The 17,500-nt window shown below is 42.2% G+C and overlaps 1 protein-coding gene across 1 annotated transcript in view; it reads left to right on the top strand.

Annotated features, from left to right (window-relative positions):
• LOC308102798 (polypeptide N-acetylgalactosaminyltransferase 14-like) overlaps nt 1-17,500 on the top strand; it is a gene marked incomplete at its 5' end in the record, with an annotated part of 71,776 nt that overhangs the window by 4,175 nt on the left and 50,101 nt on the right. The window contains 2 exons of the mRNA XM_080452653.1: nt 2,109-2,230; nt 14,173-14,260. Of these exons, the coding sequence (XP_080308779.1) occupies nt 2,109-2,230; nt 14,173-14,260 (210 nt within the window). The remainder of the gene's footprint in view (nt 1-2,108; nt 2,231-14,172; nt 14,261-17,500) is intronic.

The following is a 17,500-nucleotide window of genomic DNA, read 5'->3' as shown; positions in this document are numbered from 1 at the left end:
TATAGCATGGATGGATGGATGGACAGCAGATCTTAAACTGCCATGATATATACTTGTTACACTGCAAATCCCCCTAGCTCTGTGCTGGTACGCTGGCTCAGTGGTCTCCTCATACATTAGAGGTGCCATCAAGACATTAGACCCACGGCCCATTATTCCAAAGTACAATGGGATATTGGTCCGACGGCGTGCTTTACTCCTAAGCCTATCCCTTAACCCTATAAAGCCCAGTGCATGCTCGTCCAGTGACGTCGTTCAGAGGTTCGGGTGGGCCGGGCCCGAAACTAAACCTGGCTTTTCGGCAGTGTTGGAAAAAGTACTCAAATTCTTTACTTAAGTAAAAGTACCAATACTGCAATATAGAAATACTCTGTTACAAGTAGAAGTCCAGAATTCATTATTTACTCTACTATTGGCATCAAAATGTACTTAATGTACCAAAAGTAAGTACTAAAGTACTAAAATATTTGAAAATAGCAGATCTACAAGCTCACAACGCGTCGCGATGCGACGCGTTGTGAGCTTATAGATCGGCTATTTTCAAATAGCCTAGGTATAACATAGGGCTGAAGTGGTTAATGTATGTTTTATAATGTAATAATTTATATCTGAAAAGTAACTAGTAACTAAAGTTTTCAAATAATTGTAGTGGAGTAGAAGTACAATATTTGCCTCTGAGATGTAGTGGAGTAGAAGTAAAAGTATTGGAAATGGGAAATACTCAAGTAAAGTACAAATACCTCAAGTATAGCACTTAAAGGGATACTTCACTTTCGGGCCGGGGACACATTTAAAAAAAATATTAAAAATAAATGAAAAAAGTTATGGAAAATTCATGGCCCCCTCACACATTAGTAGGACACTCTAATGCGTGAGGGGGCCATGAATTTTCCATAACTTTTTTCATTTATTTTTAATATTTTTTTTAAATGTGTCCCCGGCCCTAAAGTGAAGTATCCCTTTAAGTAAATGTACTTAGTTATTTTTCACCACTGCTGTTCGGTGCCTCCTAGATGTTGTAAAAGTTCCGCATTGTTGCTGCTGCATGCATTCAGCCCATGGCTTCAAGGTCATTCTGCCAGCACTAGCAAGTGAAAAGCAGTGATTGTTCGGAAGAGACACGAGCCAACTTCCAGGAGGTAAAATGAAGCATATATAGCGTTAGTTCGTGCAGGACACAGAAGTCTTGCCCGCCTCAGCTGCAATCGGCTGTCAGTCAGCTGATTGTAAACAATCAATCAATACAGCTTTGCATTCACCAGATCTCTGCTTGTCTTGCTGCCTGCTTCGCATTTGCTGCTGCTTAGCTGCCTCCTCCACCCCAGCCTCCACCTTTTGAGTCTGGCATAGGCTCAAACACTTGTGATTTTATGTCTGTTGATTCAAGCTAATATGTCAATGTATTGCTTATGGGGGTTTTTGCTTAACGTTCCCTGATTTTGCTTAGCATGCTGCTTGGACAAAATTCAGGGAACATCTCCGAGAGCGGAGCCTTTAACGCCAAGTTTAACTGTATTCCATGTGTTGCGATAAATGGTTAAATCTGCTTTGACGTGAGCTAGAAAGAGAAAACCTCCATTATATATCCCCGTCATAAATTCCCCACAGTGTGCCGCGGTGGCGATAGTATTCATTTAACCATTATGTTCCACTTCCAGCAGGGCTATAGTGTAGCCTAATACAGTGGTTCTTAACCTGTGGGTAGCTCAGATGACAGTAAAGTGACAATTTAAGGACTTTTAAGACCTTTTTAAAACAAAAATAAAATGAAAGAAGAAATAAAATGAAAAAAGACCATCTCTGCATCAAAAGTAATCAACAAACTATACAATAAAAACAGGTCAAACATTGTCCAAATTGTCAAATAATATAAGAAGGAGGCAATTTATTGTGAAAATAGCTGTGTGTGTGTGTGTGTGTGTGTGTGTGTGTGTGTGTGTGTGTGTGTGTGTGTGTGTGTGTGTGTGTGTGTGTGTGTGTGTGTGTGTGCGCGAGAGAGAGAGATGGAGTTGGGGCTCATTAACAGATCTCAGCACAGTTCCATTTACTCTCTCTCTCTCTCTCTCTCTCTCTCTCTCTCTCTCTCTCTCTCTCTCTCTCTCTCTCAGGTCTGATAAGGTCGAGGGTCAGAGGAGCTGATGCCTCCAGAGCAGCAGTCCTGACCTTCCTGGACAGTCACTGTGAGGTCAACAAAGACTGGCTGCCTCCACTGCTGCACAGGATCAAACAGGTACACTGGATCACACTGGATGTATAAAAAAACCTGTTGAAAATAGCCGATCCACAAGCTCACAATGTGTCGCATCGCGACGCATTGTGAGCTTGTAGATCGGCTATTTTCAAATGGTCGAAATGTATATAGGGCTGAAGTGGTTAATGGATGTTTTGTAATAATAATCAAAATCTACAAAGTAACTAACTAAAGTTTTCAAATAATTGAAGTGGAGTGAAAGTACAATATTTGCCTCTGAGATGTAGTGGAGTAGAAGTAAAGGTACTGAAAATTCTAACTCAAGTAAAGTAAGAATACCTCAAAATTGTACTCCAGTACAGTACTTACATTTACTTACAGTAGTTACTTTCCACCACTGGTACTCTATGTCCTCACAGGGACAGCATGATCAAACAGGTGTGCTGTGTGAGTGTACTGTATGTGCTCCCATTTCCAGCTTTGTATAGGCTCCATATATCCTCACAGGGACAGAAAGGCCTTGGCAATCATAGAAAATGAGCACTGGAAATTGAAACTGTCACCATAAAACAAAAATCTCCACCCTACAAATTTACAAATACTGTATATACAAAATGAAAGAGAGAGAGAGAGAGAGAGAGAGAGAGAGAGAGAGTCTCTGTGTGTGTGTGTGTGTGTGTGTGTGTGTGTGTGTGTGTGTGTGTGTGTGTGTGTGTGTGTGTGTGTGTGTGTGTGTGTGTGTGTGTGTGTGTGTGTGTGTGTGTGTGTGTGTTTGTGTGTGTGTGTGTGTGTGCGCGAGAATGGGATTTGAATATGAATAACTATAGCAAGGTCACTTGCTATATTGAATGTTGTAGCACTTACTACTCTTGAGTAAAGCGATGTTTTGATGCGCGCGCGTGCGCACGTGTGTGTGTGTGTGTGTGCGTGTGCGTGTGCGTGTTTGTTTGATGACTAGTGTCCAGGGTGAAATACGGAGCCTTGGGTGAAAACAGCAGTAGCTGTGATTGCCTCTCATGGAGAAATAAGTGCTGCTCTCTCTCCCTCCATCATCCCCTCCTCTCCTCTTCTTATCTACAATCTCCAGTTTCCCCCCTCGTCTTCTCACCTCTAATACGTCTTCATTTTCACTCACTCTTTCCTGTAGCTTTTTCTCTCCATTTACCCAACCCTACACCTCTCTTCTCTCTCTCTCTCTTCTCTGTTTCATTCTCTCCATTAATGTCTGTAGTCTCTGTTTACCTCACCTCTTTCCCTCCATCCAAGATGATTCCTCCTCCTCCTCCTCCCCTTTCTCCTCAGTCTTTACTTTTCTTTCACCCCGTGACTCTTTACATCTCCCGTTTCATTTTTCACGCTGCAGGTTTCGTTAAATGCAATAAACCGTTCAGTTTTATAAATCGTACCCCACGAGTTTGAATTTGATTTAGACCAGCTTGTGCCAGTGCTCAGTTTAGCATTCGACACCATGGCTGTGCAATTCATTCTTCATCAGGAAAGCTTAAAGGACAATGCCAGTGGCCTTGTGTGTTTAGCTGACATTACTGCAGACCCTTTTCCAAAGCGTTCGCTCACTAACCTGAAGAAGGTCGAAACGTTTACTGCTGTGTTTAATAAAGTTTTTGGAGCGTCTTAAAAGTGAGTTGTGAGCCCTTCTTTTCTTCTATGATTTTGCTGCGCTTGCCATTTGTCTTTGCATTTTCCAAAGCGTACTGTAGTTTTAGTGGAGCAGATAAGTGCTACGATCTTTCAATCTGTGATACAAGCGTGAAAATTGGCATGAGCAGTCTCCATGGGTCACTTGACAAGAAAATTGTGGCCACCAAGAAAAGATTGATTGACGAACACAAGTTGTCGGTGCATGATATCCATGACTTCTTAAATGTGCAGCGAAGTTTCATCAACACTGACTAAAGTATTCAGTTTAGTTCAGTAACCGTGTAATGACATGACAATGTCACACACACACACACAGGTGTTTCCAATGATACCAAATCAGTTTTGGAAATATGCTCTGAGAGCGCTCTTTGGTCGTTTGAAAATTCAGAGTGGTCTGTGCGTTGCCATTTGACATTTCAGAGTGCTGTGCCCTGGGAGCACTCAGTGCGCACACTGACCCACTCCTGCTGAAAAGCAGCGTTGTCCCCAAGCGTCTGAACAACGGAGGAGGAAGTCACTGCAAAATGCAATGGTTGCAGCTTGTTTGGTACTCTAGTCTAGACGTGGTCATACCTATGTTCCCCGGGTTCTATGTTCCCCACTAAGGTTAGGGTTAGGGTTAGGTTTAGGTTAGGTCCTATATTCCCCGCTCTCCCTAGGAAAGCGGGGAACATAGGACCCGGGGAACATAGGTACGGTCCCGTCTAGACCAGTGGTTTTCAACCCTTTTCATATCAAGGTCCATTATTTATTCTGCATTTGAGCCACGGACCACCGTTTAATGAGATTTAGACTCTCAGACCCAAGACTTAGAATATGTTGTTATCGTTGGATACGATTTTGTCCACAATTTCATGCTGTATTGATGTTGGTACCATTAGAGGAGATAACAGGCAAACGTTGATCAAAATAACAATTCTTTAATTAAGTAAATATATTTACTTAATTAATTAATTGAAACCAAATGGACCCTTACGGGTCCATTTGGTTTCATTTTACGCTCTCAAGAGTTAAAGCTCTATAAGGGTCCATTTGGTTACCAACTTTCCATCATTTAGCTGGGGACCACCTGGAACCCCCTCAAGGACCACTGATGGTCCCCGGACCACTGGTTGAGAACCACTGGTCTAGAATTCAATACACATCTACATGTAACAAAACAGTTAATAATCATGTTTATACATGGGATGAATTGAATTAATTGTGCAAGATGAAAATGGCAACGTTATAGTTAATCAGTATCTCCGATGACCGTTCGTAAATGAACTGATATCGGTACGCTCTATGGCGTCAAAACCAGAACACTCTGAAATCGGAACCAATTCTCAGAGCATAGTTCCGAACGCAGCCTTCGTTGTGAAGCAGAGTGAGCCGACATGCACGGCAGCAGCACCCTGACTCTGACCTGAATGGATGGCAACCTTAATTAATTGGTATCACTAGTAACACCTGTGTTTACCCTATTATTTCCTATCAAAATGGCTGCTGTGAAAAGGGTCCATTAGCGACAATTGAACAGGCGGCAGCAAAGAAAAACAGGATGAATAGAGAGATGACACACCACTTTTTTTCTGTCCCTTTAATTTAGCTAGCTTCTATGGGTTTGCTTATCTATCTATTGATTCTGCTGTGGTGAAAACTCATTATAAATCGCTCTGGATGAGAGCGACAGCTAAATGGCTAAAAAGTTAAATGTCAGCACCGATTGCCTTGATTATGGTGTAGTGGTGGTCCCAATCTCATTTTATATACCAGTGATCAATAGGTAAAAACTGCACACACACACACACACACACACACACACACACACACACACACACACACACACACACACACACACACACACACACACACACACACACACACACACACACACACACACACACACACACACTGGGATTTCACTCAGGGACTGTCAACAGTCCTATAGTCCCTATACTCATTCATATTTATTAGGTGGGCCAGAATGTACTGTGTGTGTGTGTGTACGTACGTGTGTGTGTGTGCTTGTGTGTGTGCATGCGCGTGTGTGTGCGTGCATGCGTGTGTGCATGCGTGTGTGCATGCGTGTGTGCATGCGCGCATGCGTGTGTGCGTGCGTGCATGCGCGTGTACACGTGCACATGTGTGGGTGTCCACAAGAGCAGGGAGCCATCCATCACTGTCTATCGTCTCATTATATAGTCATATATTCATATTTAAATGTATGAGTTATTGATCGAGGTAAACAACCAGCTGTACAACTCTGTACAACTCTAAACTCTTGCCTGAATGTGGTATACATACCCATAAAGTAGAATGTATGTAGGTTGGCAGGGTGGTTTATAATTGACACTATATAGATAATTGCTTTAGTCTCTCTTATAGCTCAACCAGTTAAGTTGCCATCCCTTTTTACCACAAGTAAGACGCACGAAGCGAACGCAGCTCGAAACTGTCCTCTTTTCAACTTGCCATCCGGCCTGAAATATGCACAAATGACATGGAATTCTTAGATATCCCAATAGATGAACTTGTGTAGATGCTTTTCGATGTGTTATTTTCGACTGTAGCTGCTATATTTCCCTCAGAGGAGTGTAATTAGTCACCGAGGGGCACTTCTGTCAGCAGCCAATGAGAGCGTGAGTCACATGGGGGCGCGGCTGCACACAGGCTGCACACAGGCAGTGCACACAATACTGCACACAGACACACAGACTGCACACAGACACACAACCCGAGCACGGTTTCATAGTAAGCTTCGGCGCGCCTCCTTCCGCTGCGTTCGCAATTATGTCCTGTACACTGTCTTGTGCATGAACATAAACTGACTGGCCGAGACACCAAGTTAGAGTTCCCGTTCTGTTTAATTTAATTTAGAATAAAGATCTGACGTTAGCCAACAGCTCCTGAATAATTTGAAAATGACACTTGTTGAATTACAGCGGTAATCATGAGAGCTTCACCCCAAGCACTGCGCAGCCAGTGTCATTATGCTAATAGATATTATACACTCACTGTACTTTATATTAATTTACACTTAAACCCTCTACACTTAGTAAACTGGACCTGAGTTGGCTTTGTGCTTGGACCGCTTTGCACCAAATCTCTTTGCCAAAAATAGCCTATCTTCCAATGGTGTAAAGTAAATAAGTACATTTACTCAAGTACTGTACTTAAGTAAAATTTTGAGGTATTTTTTACTTTACTGGAGTATTTCCAATTTTACTACATCTCAGAGGCAAATATTGTACTTTTACTCGACCACAATTATTTGAAAACTACAAGCTCACAAGGCGTTGTGATGCGACGTGTTGTGAGCTTGTAGATCTGCTATTTTCTGCTGTATATCTGCTATTTTCAAACATTTTAGTACTTTTACTTTTGGTACTTTAAGTATATTTTGAAGCCAGTACTTTTGTACTTTTACTCAAGTAACATTTTGAACACAGGCCTTTTACTTGTAACAGGGTATTGCTACTTCTACTTAAGTAAGATATCTACAAGTTCACAACCACTGTGAGCTTGTAGATCTGCTATTTTTGGCTAATGTTACCCCCAGAATATGGACGCTATAGGGTTCAAGTGGTTAATGTGATGACGGTAGAGACATTCAGCCCTCAGCATGTCACCTTGTCCTGTCAGGAATTCTGCCCCATAATCCAGCCTCCTGTCACATCCATCCGTCATCTGTCTGTGTGTTTGCCCTGCATTTCTTTTTCCCCCCATTTTTTTCATTTTCTTTTTTACATGCAACAACTACAGTATGAACCAACATTCATGCTCTTCTTGAGTTTCACTTCGACTTTCAATGATTTTTTGGCTACTTTTGAGCGGACAAACAATACATACGTACTGACGTACAGTGCACACACATACACTACATACAGTAGGTACTGTATATGCATATGTAGATCGTGTACATACATACATACATACAGTACATACATGCATACATACATACATACAGTACATACATACATACATACATACATACATACATACATACATACATACATACATACATACATACATACATGCATACATGCATACAGTCGGTGCCTATTGACTTTGTCGTTTCTCATGTTGACATCACACTCCTCATTTGCCTCACTCACTCGTGCAGTAAATGTAGTTCCAAATACTACCACGAGGTGGCGCTTTGGAGTCACTTTTTTTTTGTTTCAAACAGACAGACAGACAGACAGACAGACAGACAGACAGACGAGATCTGAGTCCTGACCTGGGAGTCATAAAAAAATAGCAGATCTACAAGCTCACATTGCCTGGCGTGTGATTATAATTATAATTATAATTAATATAATATACTATTATATACTACTATACACGTCGTGTAGACCTACTTGTAGATTGGCTTTTTTTTTTTTCTTGCATCATTTGCTGTGTAGTATTTATCTTACTTGTTTCTACTATTTTGAAAATGCGCAGACAGTGTAGTGGTGGAAGCTGACGATTACTGATTTTAGGGCCCGCGTTCGAATCCCATGCTGTGAAGAAGTGTAATTGCTATTTTTGAATTTATATCGTTAAATCAATGTTAATGTAACTCTGAGAGTGTACAAATGTTGTACACTCTCAGAGTTACACCCCTGGGGGTTCCCGGACCCCACTTTGAGAACCAATGGTCTCTCTCTCTCTCTCTCTCTCTCTCTCTCTCTCTCTCTCTCTCTCTCTCTCTCTCTCTCTCTCTCTCTCTCGGATTTGGGTCAATCAAATATAATTATTAATTAATATCGGATAAACCGCGGGTGAAAATATTTTAGTCGACAAAGAAATGTAAACAGCACAATTACATTTATAATACTGTACTTTGACTTGTTCCATTGTTTCCATTGTGTGTTTCAAAAATAAAAGTTTCAATTGCCCAATGTGTTTGGTTTATATTGGTCTGTAAACCCAGCTTGTCCCTGTGCAACATTAGCAGCCTCTCATGTTGTAGCCGACCACAGAAAGTTGCCTTTGTTTTCAAGTGGGGCTCATTTGCATTCGGCCGAATTGTTAATGAGTGCATTAAAAACCAGTTCAGCCGTCAAACCGGTTCTGGCCCGGTCAACGTTAGACTCCACCAAACGCCACTGGTCCTGACACACACACACACACACACACACACACGCACGCACGCACAGAGTATTGATTGAATACTTTATTAACAGTTGTCGAAGAACGAGAGAGAGAGAACGAGAGAGAGAGAGAGAGAGAGAGACCGCTTCTAGTAGACCATGATCATTATATATATATATATATATATATATATATATATATATATATATATATATATATATATATATATATATATATAAGAATCATTATAATTATAATATACTATGTAGTTTTACAGCCCTTCCGCCAAAAAGCTGAGGAAGAGGCGAAGAGATGTGTGTGTGTGTGTGTGTGTGTGTGTGTGTGTGTGTGTGTGTGTGTGTGTGTGTGTGTGTGTGTGGGGGTATTGTATGTCTCCTCGGAACCGAAACCAGTGAAAGGAGCCGATCTACAAGCTCAGAAACACGTTGCTATCTGAAAAGTTTTGAGATTGTAGATCGGCTATTTTCAGAATGAAGTATATCATACATTGAAAAAACATACTCTCAATTAAGCATTTCATGTTATCATTTGCACATGAATTCATTGATAGTCATGTTGTTTGCATTGCGCTTCAAATGAAGTCTGCCTGAAGTGAGCCTTGAACTGAGAGAGAGAGAGAGTTGGATAATATTCAACAGCACCATGGGTTTAACGAGACATCAGCGCAAAATGAAAATGCGACGTTTATTAAACGTGCTGTCACAGATGATCCAATCATCTTATAAAAAAATTAAGCATATGCCAAGATAACTGAGAATATATAGCTGATGATGAGCTAAATATATTTGTTTAATGTCGAAGTTTTTATTTTTAAACTTTATGATGAAAGCCGCACAGAGCTTTGTGCCTCGTCATGTATTGTTTCTATTTTATAACAATGTGCTCATAAAACTAAACTAAACTTGACAGCAATATGGAAAATCTTATAAATATATTTCATAGAATAACCGGTTAATAGAAATAACGAAATAACGGTTAAAAGGGGCAGATAGGAGCGTTGACGCCCGTTACTTTATTTTATTTATTTATTAATGCAGGAGCGCAAGGTAATAAATGTCACATGTGTACTGTATGCAACAGACATGATATCTCTCTGTCTTTCTAGGAAGTTAAGAGTTAAATATATATTTTAATTATTTAATATAGCAACATTAGGCTATTTCAAAATGCTTAATTATTTTATTCATCAGTGCCACTGAAACACCACCACAGAAATAAACAAACAAACAATTTGTCAATTCAAATGAGCTATGGCATGAGAAAAAATACGTTTACATTTTCCAAAGCAAGTGTCAAAACATAATACAAAAGTGTAAAGTAAAGTGTATGAGAGGATACAGTAACTGTAGGCAGCTCTAGGCAGTAGACCGCTGCTGCCCCTAGTGGCACAGAGTGGAAATAAGTGGAAATAACACATGTCCTGCGTGACACGCATGAGATGCCAGAAAAAAAACGACAAAGTCAATAGGCAATGACTGTACATACAGTACATACAGTACATACATACATACAGTACATACATACATACATACATACATACATACATACATACATACATACATGCTTATGCTTATGGCAGTCCATCGTTGTCGATGATGACTTCATATCTCCCGGGGTAAAAGGGGGTTTTCAGCGCTTGGTGCGCTCGTGCCACCTCATGTGGCTGTGAAGACCAATTGCTGATCCACAAACTTTTCCACACGTGGGGCAGGTGTGTGTTGAACCTGGTTGGACAGTCCTTGCAGCGCGCTAATGCCGCTGTCTGCGCTTCTCTGCACGTCTCAGGGATGTCTTCTCCTCCAGGTGGGAGACACCTGAGAGGCAGGAGGAACGCCAGGTGTCTCTATCTGCTGCTATTCTTTCCAGGTTCGAGGGTGGTATGTTACAGTTTTTTAGTAGCACCTTCATGTGGTCCTTGTAGCGCTTTTGTTGCCCTCCTGCAGATCTCTGGCCGGATTGGAGTTGGCTGTAGAGGACCTGTCGAGGTAGACGAGCTGTAGGCATGCAAATCACATGGCCTAGCCAGCGGAGCTGTCTGTGTGCAAGAAACACGTCTATGCTGGATGAGTTGGTGCGATCATAGATCTCTGCATAGGTCATGTGGTGCTCCCATGTGATCCCCAGAATCCTTCTCAGGCAGCGGATGTGGAAAGCCTCCAAAGATCTAATGTGCCGTCTGTATGGTGTCCAAGCTTCAGAGCCATACAGTAGTGTGGACACACATACTGCCTGGTACACTGCTGCCTTGGTTGATGCCTTCAGGTTCTTGTTGGTGAAGACCCGTGACCTGCAACTGTCTGAGAGGATGCTGCCGAGGTATTTGAAATGTGGTACCGTTTCCAGAGGGGTGTTGTCAATGTGAAAGACCGGTGTGGGAATTTGGGTAGAGCTTGATTGGTGGACTATTTGTGTCTTTTTGATGTTAACCTGAAGACCGACAGCTCTGTAAGTGGCAGCTACCACATTGAGGGCATGCTGAAGGGACTCGGGGGAGTGCGCAATCAGCGTGCAGTCATCAGCGTACTGGAGTTCACAGATTTGGAGGGCAGTAGTCTTGGTGGATGCCTGGAGGCGGCGGATGTTGAATAGGTTACCATCCAGGCGGAAACTAATGCTGACTCCATCCGTGTTCCTCAGACGTTTATGGGTGATGAGTGTAACTGCAGTGAGAAATATATTGAAAATAACCGGGGCTAGGACACATCCTTGCTTCACTCCTATGTTGACATCGAAGGGGTCAGACTGTTGTCCACCTATTCGAAACCTGGCTTGCATGCCATCATGAAACTGCTGGAGGATGGAGAGGATTTTGGATGGGACCCCAAACCGGCTGAGTATGCCCCAGAGTAGCTTTCTGTCTACTGTGTCGAAAGCTTTCGACAGATCAATGAAAGCCATGTACACATCTTGCTTGTGCTCTCTGGATTTCTCCTGTATTTGCCTGGCGACAAATATCATATCAGTGGTGCTTCGATCCCTCCGAAAACCACATTGGGTCTCTGGCAAGATCTTTTCCGAGATGTGCGTAGCCAGGCAGGAAAACATGATCCTTGTAAGGATTTTGCCTGCAACTGACAGGAGTGACACACCTCTGCTGCTGTCACAAGAGGACTTATCACCTTTCTTTTTATAGATGGTGATAATGGTGGCATCTTTCCAGTCTTGTGGAACAGTCTGAGTTGTCCAGATGGCAGAGATGAGTTGGTGTAGTCGGCGTGTGAGGAGGTAACCTCCGCACTTTTATACTTCAGCAGGGATGTCTGAACCATGCATGCATAGGGTAAAACTGCATACGTACGTAAGTATGTACATATACATACGCTCTCATGCTCTCAGAGTTACAGACCCAACTCCTCAATGGCCCCTGGGGGTCCCTGAACCCTACTTTGAGAACCACTGTCCTTTTTCTTTTTCTTTCCATCTTTATTAATCGACATTACTTTCTTCACCCAATCATTCTCTTCCTTCCTTACTCCGTGTCCGTACCATCGCAGTCTGCCTCTCCTCACCACATCCACTATGGCCTCCACTCCCATCTTCTGTCTCAGCTCTGCACTGGTCTGTGTATGGGAGTACAAATTTAAACTGATATTGCGTATGAGAATAAGTCTTAACGAGAGACTGTCTGTCTCTAACGAGAACCACTGTCCTAGCACTGCTTATTACTTTGCCGTTTGCATCTGCTCTTGGTGCTCCTTTTAGAGAGCGTTAATAATAATAGTTTGTTTGTCTGCTTCCGCGTGGACAGTGAGACCTGTTTCCAGTTAGTGTACTGTAGAAGAGTGTATTATACATGTTGAATTGTATCATTCAATAACACTTCATTATTTTGTAAAGATGTCTTGCCTTGTTCTCGGCGTAATGTAACACAGCTGAGTGTATCTTTAACAACTGCAGTTGTCAGCTATTATGTACAGTATCACTGACAGAGAGAGAGAGAGAGAGAGAGAGAGAGAGAGAGAGAGAGAGAGAGAGAGAGAGAGAGAGAGAGGGGGGGGGGCTGAGGGAACGAGATAAAAAGGAAAGTAAAACTCACCGTACTGTAAATGCACTGTTTGCATGACTGAAGTTGGATGACTGTAACGTAATGTAGTGGACGTAATACCTGGAATGGAATCCACCTCAGGACGCACACACACACACACACACACACGCACACACACACACACACACACACACACACACACACGCACACGCACACGCACACACACACACACACACACACACACACACACACACACACACACACACACACACACACACACACACACACAGACATTACCTGAACGGCAGATCACATTTATTGCATTACATTCCAGTCATTTTCACACCAGAATGCTCTCTCTCGCCCCCTCGCTCCCTCTCTCTTATTCTCTCGCTTACCTTTATTGCCCTTTATCTTCTCTTCCCTCAGATCCCCCTCTCTTGTTCATTGTCTCCGCCAGGCCGAAGCTTCGGCCGAGACTGTCATCAACGTGAAGCTGTGCACACACACTCCCTGGATGCCAGAGCAGAACCTCTGCCCACAATTTTTCACATTGGTCTTTTATAGCGCCACCATGAGGCCGCTTTTTTGCCAAACAATTTGTTTTATATTACTCCTACAGATTGTGTCCAAACGTCACACAAATCGGTACACATTACATCTGTAGTCACGTGATCAACACGGATCTGTTCCATTTTTCATATTCCATCAACATTGCTGGCCCACAATAACCTACCTGGCCTGGCGGAGACCTGTACTTTTCCTAGTCTCTCTCTGTTTCTTGCTCTGATTGCTGTCTCTATCGTTCTCTTCCTCTTTGTTCTTCTCTTCGGTTTGTCATTCTTTGTTTCTTAAACTCTCTATGGTGCTCACATCATGAGACGCACACACACACACACACACACACACACACACACACACACACACACACACACACACACACACACACACACACACACACACACACACACACACACACACACACACACACACACACACCATGCATTGCCCACACAGAGTATAACATCGTCATACTCCCACAAACATATTCCAGCAGCACCTTTTAATCGTGTGTGTGTGTGTGTGTGTGTGTGTGTGTGTGTGTGTGTGTGTGTGTGTGTGTGTGTGTGTGTGTGTGTGTGTGTGTGTGTGTGTGTGTGTGTGTGTGTGTGTGTGTGTGTGTGTGTGTGTGTGTGTGTGTGTGTGTGTGTGACTGTGTGCGTGCGCGTGCGCGTGTGTGTGTGTTACTCTCCAGGACCCTAAGTGTGTGGTGAGTCCAGTGATTGACATCATCAACATGGACACGTTTGCCTACGTGGCTGCCTCCTCCGACCTGCGTGGAGGTAAGGACCCCCACCCCCCCTGTCCTTGTACCTCTCAGTCAGTCCGTGATGTGCTTTCTCTCTTTCTCTACCTTGAGTATTTCCAATTTCCATTACTTTTACTTCTACTCCACTACATCACAGAGGCAAATATTGCACTTTTACTCCACTAGAATTATTTGAAAACTTTAGTTACTAGTTACTTTACAGATATAAATGATGATATTATGAAACATGCATTAACCACTTTAGCCCTATTTTATACATGGGCTATTTGAAAATAGCTGATCAACAAGCTCACAACGCGTCGCATCTTGTGAGCTTGTAGATCTGCTATTTTCTAATGTTTTAGTACTTTTACTTTTGGTAATTTAAGTACATTTTGATGCCAATACTTGAATTTGATTACTTTTTCCACCACTGGTTCCATCACCTCAGTGTGATAACCGCAGCAACGCCGGGCAAGCTGGGAATGCAGTGCGCAGCACAGTGTTTTCTGCTTGTTCTTATTGGTAACACTTGCTATGCATCCAATGCAGTGTTGATTTCGTCGACTAAAACTATGACGAAAAATGTTCGTCGACTATCTTTTTTCACTGACGAAAACGCTCTGATGACTAAAACTAAGGCTAAATATATTGATAATTTCGTCAACAAATAAAAACTATACAAAAATGTTAGGGAGTGACTAGTGGAGAAGAGATCCAGTAGAACTAAAAGACAAGTCATTTTACATTGACTATAATCTTATGATATTTAGTCGACTAAAACTAGACAAAAACTAAAACATTTCAGGTGACTAAAATATGACTAAAACTAAACGGAATTTTATTCAAAAGACTATGACTAAATGCTAAATAAAAATGTGCTGTCAAAATCAACACTGATCCAATGATTATACAGTCATGATAACACATTATAAAGCCTTTTATGATGACGAATAAGGTCAAGCATCATAACACTGCATAACTACTGGTCGCTCACTGACTTTCCTTTGGTATGGATCACATTACCACTCTCATGCTATACTGCATTATAGTCACTGTTATTTGGGTTTCTGCCTGCAATGACTGATTATAATACATTATAGCATTATTATAATGTATTACAACTATGATAATTATAATACACTACAATCCTTGCCAAAAAAGTCTGTGAGTGTCCAGCAATTACAAAGTATTATAATACTTGACCTTTTAAGTAATTATAGAATGCTATAATGCGTTATGATTATTGTTATAAAGCACTACGAGTATTTATACGTTCTCATAACTATAATTATGCTGTGTTATAAGCAGATTATAATGCATTATAAATATGCTATAATGCATTATAGACATGGTATGCATAGTAAGAGTTACCCTCTCTCTCTCTCTCTCTCTCTCTCTCTCTCTCTCTCTCTCTCTCTCTCTCTCTCTCTCTCTCACCACTCCATTCCATCTTTCCGTTGTGGTCCTCTGAGCATTTCTCTCTCTTACTCCCTGCGTTCTCCCTCTCTATCACTTTTTCTTCCTCTCTAATCATCGCTGTCCTCTCTTCCCCTCCTCTCCCCGTCCCTCGTTTCCTTTCTCTTGCTCTGCACCTCTCCCCCTCTTTCTCTTCCTCTCTTCCTGTCCTTACTTGTACTTTGTGCCTCCTCCTCCTCCTCCTCATTGTGTCTCTCCCTCTCTCCCCTCCTCCTTTCCCTCCATTCCTTTCCATTTCTCCATCTCTTCTCCTCCGTCCTCTCCTCTGTCTGTTCTAGTCTCCCTCTATCCTTCCTCTCTCTCTCTCTCTCTCTCTCTCTCTCTCTCTCTCTCTCTCTCTCTCTCTCTCTCTCTCTCTCTCTCTCTCTCTCTCTCTCTCTCTCTCTCTCTCTCCATCACTCTGTCTGACTCCAATCTTGTTTTCTTGGTAACAACGATCAACCAATCAATGCCGATAATAGTCCTGTCCATGTTTCTCTCTCTCTCTCTCTCTCTCTCTCTCTCTCTCTCTCTCTCTCTCTCTCTCTCTCTCTCTCTCTCTCTGACACACACACACGCACACACACACACACACACACACACACACACACACACACACACACACACACACACACACACACACACACACACACACACACTCAGCGAGGGAGTGTGTGAGCGAGGGATCAATGCTGCCAGTGACTCTCACATAGGACATTTTAATTATTGATGTTCCTATTGGTCCTAACATGAAAAAGAGCATCATCGATCCATGCATGCACGCGCTTGTGCACACGCAGATGTTCACGCACGTGCACAACACTCAGGCCCAGATAGACAGAGAAATGCATACACGCCTGCAGACACACATTCACGCACCCGTGCACCCACACACACACACACACACACACACGATGGGGAGTGCAGTGGCAGCAAATATTGGCCCTGCTGGACTGGACTGCTTCATCAGCACAGCCACACACACACACACACACACACACACACACACACACACACACACACACACACACACACACACACACACACACACACACACACACACACACACACACACACACACACACAATCTAGATAATCTAACACCTGTCTAATCTTGTTTGCATCTGTACAGTTGTTATAGCTGTTTGTTTTCTCTCCCTGATGAAGGTCACTGTGAATTGAAATCAGGAAAAGCTCATATTTTCGTTGTCTGAAACACATGGCAAACAAAACAAGACATTTGGTAAATGACCAAATGTCACACCGGTATACAAACGTCCATGATCTCCCTTCCAGTCATGGCTTAATCACTTAAACCCCAGCATTCGTATTCTGCTGAAAGCTTCTGCAGAAAATAGCAGGTCTACAAACTTGTAGATCGACTATTTTCAGCGCATATATTTAGAGATTAAAGTGAAAGTTATTGTTTAACAATTTTACGTCTTCTTTTTTACGTGAGATTGTTTGACCTTTCACAGTACAGATCATATTAGTGATACGGGTGTGTGGTAAATTAATAGATTCATAACTGGGGAAGAGAGAAATTATTTCTCTATAGAGGCTCCTTAATATATGACTGTCCTATTTTATTTACAATGGAGACACGCTGAAATTGATTTCACCAGTAAACACATGAATATATTTGAATGTAAATTTGTATTTGTACAAGTCAGTGGATTGAATCAGACAATACAGATTCTTTAGGGACAGAGTGTTCCAGATGCACAAACAGAAGGATAAGGACGCTCGCACCTCGTGAATAGCTTTTTAACTGCCTGTCAAAACAACTTTTATTGCGGATTTGAAAACATTCAGA

The sequence above is a fragment of the Gymnoscopelus braueri genome (genome assembly GCF_963280865.1).
Source record: "Gymnoscopelus braueri genome assembly, chromosome: 16".
Taxonomy (NCBI): domain Eukaryota; kingdom Metazoa; phylum Chordata; class Actinopteri; order Myctophiformes; family Myctophidae; genus Gymnoscopelus; species Gymnoscopelus braueri.
This window is presented reverse-complemented; position numbering and strand designations above follow the sequence as displayed.